Genomic DNA, 5,255 nt, shown 5'->3' with positions numbered 1-5,255 from the left:
CAGCCCTCCCACGGTCCCTCCTCAACTGGCCAAACTCTCGCATCCCTCCCTGGCCCCAATCATGCATCGGTGGGGTCCCTTGGTCCAACCCCTTGGCAGATGTCGGAGAACCGGTTTCGGCCCAATCCTGCAGGCCAGGCCTAGGGACCCCACTGGTGCACCAATTTCTGCACCAGGCCTCTAATGTGTGTGTGTGTGTGTGTGTGTGTGTGTGTGTGTGTATGTGTGTGTAAGATTGATTAAAAATGCATGGAGCACTAGATTGGGAAAGATCCTAAGGCCGTGTCTGTACACTGTGAAGAAGAGTGATATATTTGATTAGGTATGTCAGCCATGGGTGAGGGATTAGCAGTGGCAGCGTGCATGCTATGTAGTTGCCATCTCTTGACACATCCCCAGTAGCCAGTGTCACTTTTGTAGACACTCTGAAAGAGGAATGAGCTGTTTAGGAGCCATGTGCTGGAAGAGACCTATTCTTTCAGTTACAAGTTGTAGAATGTGGGGCAAGAAGGAGGTATGAAATAAATCCTGTAAGGGAGAAGGAGCCATGTCCTCCACAGCCGGGCCAGTGTGAGCGTAGGTGGGCCAGTAGAGAAGACCGTGACACTGTAGTGGGTCTTGGAGGAGAAGGTCTGCAGGTGGAGATGCATGGGAAGGGCGGTCCGGACAGAGAGCACAGCATGGATGAAGGCACGGGGGTTGGAAGGTAACAGGCCCCCTCGGCAGGAACCAGGAGGTCACGATGAGTATCTGCGGGTCAGCAGGTTGAGATGAGAATGGCAGCATCGGAAGGGGGCAGACTGAGCGTGCCATGAAGGCCAGGGTGATGAGTTTGGACTCTACATAGTTAGCCAGGGAAAGGCCTTTGATGAGTTAGAGGCAGATGAAACCAGAGGGTGATGAGAGAATGCCTCTTTTCTGGGAGACCATCACTGTGAGAGGGTCCCAGGGCCTGGATTTTAACAAGTTCCCTTTGGAGCGTGGGGTGGACATTCGGGCACTGGGTTAATGGGGTGTGGGAGATAGAACCAAGGCCCATTGGGAACTATTCCATGGCTCCACCTACTGTTCAGGATTTCCTGAGCTTGGGGCCAGGTGCAGGGAGGTAGGAGCTGCAGACTCTGCCCTCTGGGAGCTTGCAGTCTATGGCGAGAGAAAACATACCCAGGAAACCAGAGACTGGCCGTAGTCAGTGCGAGATCCAGTCCAAGGGGAGAGCACAGCCGGTGAGCAGTGTTCAGGGGCAGAACATGAACTTGGACAGGAACCAGTGCATCCGGCTTCCTGGGGCTCCTGTCCTAGGTAGGGGGTGACCCTGGATGACTGCTATGGTGTCCTCAGACTCTGTACATCCTGGATCCAGGAGCTGAGGCCTTGAAGGATGGGCAGAGTTTGGACACATTCAAAGGGGAGGGAAAGGGTGGACTTTCTAGGTACTGGGGATTGGGTGGTGGAGGGCAGGCCAGGGGCAGACCAGGGTTTGAGATGAATGCGGATGCTGAGGAAACTGAGCTGTCAGATCAGGTGGGGTAGGCAGGGGCTGCAGACCCCCAAAGCCTGGCAGCCAGGCAGATGCCCTGGCCTGATGCATTAGGGGTGCTCAAAAGGTACTACATGGAGGAATGGGAGCTGATCTGGCCTTGTGACAGTCAGGGCTCCTGTCTGTCCAGACCTGGGCAGACCTCTAGTGTCTGCCTCCCTCCCCTCCCCCATCACAGGGCTGGGGAGGCTCCAGGGCCCTGGCTGGGCAGTGGGTGGTGGTGGCCAGAGTGGAAAATCCCCCACTGGCTGGTTAAATTGGTGTTTGGCAGGCCTGCTTTGGCCTTCCGCCTGGGGCTTGAGGGCCTAACAAATCTGTTTGGAGCCCTGAGTGTGGGGTACCAGGTGGCAGAGAGGGCACTGGCGTGGGAACTTTTTTTCCACTCACCCCAAAATGGGGAGCTCTCCTGTGCCAGGTTAGTAGGCTCGGGCCAGCTCTGGGTCACCTCAGGCAATGAGAAGCAGTAGTTGGGGAGCAGGTAGGACCTGGAGATGCGGGATAGAGGCACAGCTTAGAGCAGACTTTGGGGCAGGAGAAAGGGCCGACAAGGGCTTGGAGGAGGGTAAGGAAGACACGACATTTCAGGAAAAATAAAAACAGAGCTGGGGTTGCAGTGGGGCTGGAGAAGAGAGACCATGAAGGAAAGAAGCAAGAGCAAGCATGTCCCCTCTCGGGGACCTGCCCCGGGCCCCTCGTGTTCCAGATAGTTCAAGCGGCACAGCCAGAAGCCAGCTCAGCTTACATGATGAGTGTGTCATGAGAACTTGCTGAATTAATGCCCCATTTGACCTTGAAAGCCATCAAAGCCGCCCCAAAGAGCTCTGACTTCAGCCATTGGCATCCCAGCCCACCACCTGCATCAGGGCTAACGGTACCGCCATCATTGCCATAGGACCACTCGCACCGCACTGTGACCATTACCATCATCCTACTCACTGGCCCCACCATCCCCCAGACATCCCAAACTGCAGCCCAAGGGCTTGGGGGTGATGGGAAGCAGGACTTGAGTGAGGCCTCCAAGCCTATCACCTATAAACCAACATTCTCAATAATTGTGGCCCCTCAGGGGATATTTGGCCATGCCTGGGCACATTTTTGGTTGCTACCACAAGGGACTACTGCTGGCATCTAGTGGGTAGAGACCAGGGATGCTGCTACACATCCTATAACACACCAGGCAGTGCCCACAACAAAGAATTATTTGTTCTAAAATGTCAGTAGTGGCCGGGGATGAGAAAGGCACCGTGGGTCCCATGGCCGCCACTCCGGCTCTACCTGTCTCCGGCCCTCATGCCAAACGCTCACATCCCGCCTCTGGTTCCCGCACAAGAAGTCACCTGTGCCACTCCAGCTCTTATCGCTGCTCCTACCTCCTGGCCGCATACTTGTGTTAAAAAGTCAATAAGATGAAGTGCTTTGTGGCCACCCTCGCCAGGGAAAACACACAGGAACAATTGGTACGCGGAGCGTGGGGTACACAGGGACTGAGGTCATGTTTGCCCAGGGCAGGGGGCAGGGGCTGCCCTGGATCCGGGGGTATAAAGGGCGAAGGAGGGCTCAGGCCTTCACTTGACTGCAAGTGCCCGACTCGGAGTGGCCTTTGCTCTGCGGCCAGTTGGGAACCGGCACCATGAAGCGGATAGTGGCGGCCTTGCTCTGCCTCCAGCTCCTGGAGGCCGCGGTGGTCAAGTGAGTTTGGGGCCTGGCTGCTGGTGCAGGAGCCCGGGTGGGAGATGGGCCCCCCGTGAGGCGTGGCCTGGTCAGGGGACACCCCAGCTGCTTTGGCTCCAGAATCTCTGCCGGGGCAGGACGGGAGTCACAGGTGGGAGGAGGTGCAGCCTCTGCCTTCAGGGAACTTCAGTCAAAGGCAGAAAAGATGGGCTGGGACCGAGAGGAGGGGTGACACTGCCCGAGCAGCCCTAGACAGCGCTGTGGCTCCTCCCACAGAAAGGAACAGTGATCTCTGGAGGGGGAGGCATTTGCTGAATCTTCCGGAAGGCCCAAACTTACTGGGCGGGTGGCACCATCGTCTAAGCGGAAACATAAGCAACAGTGACCTCTCTATGCTGAGGCGTCAGGAGAAAGGGAGGGCGGGCAGGGTCTCTGGGCGTCACGGGGCTGGGCCGGCGGATTCCCTGGGTGAAGAGGGGGTGCTCCTGTAACAGGCAGGCCAGGCCCGTAGAGGTGGTTAGAGAAGCTGTCAGCTCAACGTGAAGGGGTCAGCAGGGAATCTCTGGAGAACGCAGGGTCCTGAGGGAATGGGGACTGAGACAGGAGAGAAATGAAAGAAGCAGTTTTTTTTTGATGGGGTGGGGTGGCCCACAGACGCTCCCCAGGCAGGCCTGGGAGGAAAACCAGGGTGACATGGGAAGAAACCCATGATTCCCGAGTCCCGATTCCAGAGCTGCTCTGGCTCCAAGCACCAGGCCCTTTCCCCATGTGCTAGGCAGACATCTAGCAGCAGGGCCGTGCCAGGACCCTGCCTTCTCAGTGCCAGCCTCGTGCGGTGCCCCTGCACCTGCAGCCTGTCACACCCAGCTGGTGCCAGGTGCCTGAGGGCTGCCACAGGAGGGGACTCTCTTGGGGTGAAGTTTGCCATCAGGAAACCTTTTTAAAATGCACATATCCTGCAAAGAGTGATGCCTGGATCCCTCTCCCCTTCCTGGGAAGGAATTTATGGGAATCTGAGAGCAGAGGGCCGGGTGGGATGGGGACCCTGGGGATGGGGAGGGAGCATCCCGGGGGAAGGTCATTGTTTCCTGAACCTTGGAGCAAGTCCTGAGAGGAGTTTTGAAAGAAGGGGAAGGAGAGGGGGAGAAAGAGAGAAGCAGAGGGAGAAAGAGACGAGAGACAGAGAGGAACAGAACCAGAGAAAGGGAAACACACAGATACGCACAAGCGACAGACACGGTACAGAGTGGCAGGGGGACCGAGGTCTGTAGTTGGCGATAGAGGTGGGTGAGCGAGGCGGGGCGATTGACGGGAGGCGCTGTAGGGAAGAGGGAGGACCTGCTGACGCACAGGCCTTCTGCAGAGTCCCCCTGAAGAAGTTCAAGTCCATCCGTGAGACCATGAAGGAGAAGGGCCTGCTAGAGGAGTTCCTGCGGACCCACAAGCACGACCCTGCTCAGAAGTTCAGATTTGGTGACTTCAGCGTGGACTACGAGCCCATGGCCTACATGGATGTGAGTCCCCACCTCCCAGGGGTGGTAGCCCTCTCCCTGCTGCCAAAGGCCAAAGGGAAGGCCCGAGCCCTGAGCTGCACCCTCCGAGCTGGCAGCTGGGTCACAGAGACCGGCAGCCGCCCTGGGGCCCTGGGCAGGCACTGGCTGAGGGTCGGGCAAGGAGAGGGGGAGAAAGAGAGAAGCAGAGGGAGAAAGAGACGGAGAGACAGAGAGAAACAGAGAAAGGGAAACACACAGGCGCACACAAGCGACAGACGTGGGTACAGAGTGGCAGGGAGACCGAGGTCTTTAGTTAGAGATGGAGGGCGGGTGAGCCAGGCTGGGGCGATTGATGGGAGGCGCTGTGGGGAAGAGGGAGGACCTGCTGACACACAGTCCCCCTAAGAGGTTCAAGTCCATCCGTGAGACCATGAAGGAGAAGGGCCTGCTAGAGGCCCAGCCCTGCTTCTGGGGCGGGCTTCTGGGCAGGGGCTGGTCCCTCCCTGCTCTGCCCATGGAGGACACGGGCCTCGGGTCCCTCCAGAGCTAAC

The 5,255-nt window shown here is 57.8% G+C and overlaps 1 protein-coding gene across 1 annotated transcript in view; it reads left to right on the top strand.

Moving 5' to 3' along the window:
- Positions 1 to 3,121: 3,121 nt before the first annotated feature.
- Positions 3,122 to 5,255, top strand: part of PGC (progastricsin (pepsinogen C)) — an 8,102-nt gene continuing 5,968 nt past the window's right edge. The window contains exons 1-2 of the mRNA XM_006776329.1: positions 3,122 to 3,229; positions 4,575 to 4,725. Coding sequence (XP_006776392.1) covers positions 3,171 to 3,229; positions 4,575 to 4,725 — 210 coding nt within the window. The 5' untranslated portion in view covers positions 3,122 to 3,170. The remainder of the gene's footprint in view (positions 3,230 to 4,574; positions 4,726 to 5,255) is intronic.

The sequence above is a fragment of the Myotis davidii genome, unplaced genomic scaffold (genome assembly GCF_000327345.1).
Source record: "Myotis davidii unplaced genomic scaffold, ASM32734v1 scaffold167, whole genome shotgun sequence".
In the NCBI taxonomy this organism is placed as follows: domain Eukaryota; kingdom Metazoa; phylum Chordata; class Mammalia; order Chiroptera; family Vespertilionidae; genus Myotis; species Myotis davidii.
This window is presented reverse-complemented; position numbering and strand designations above follow the sequence as displayed.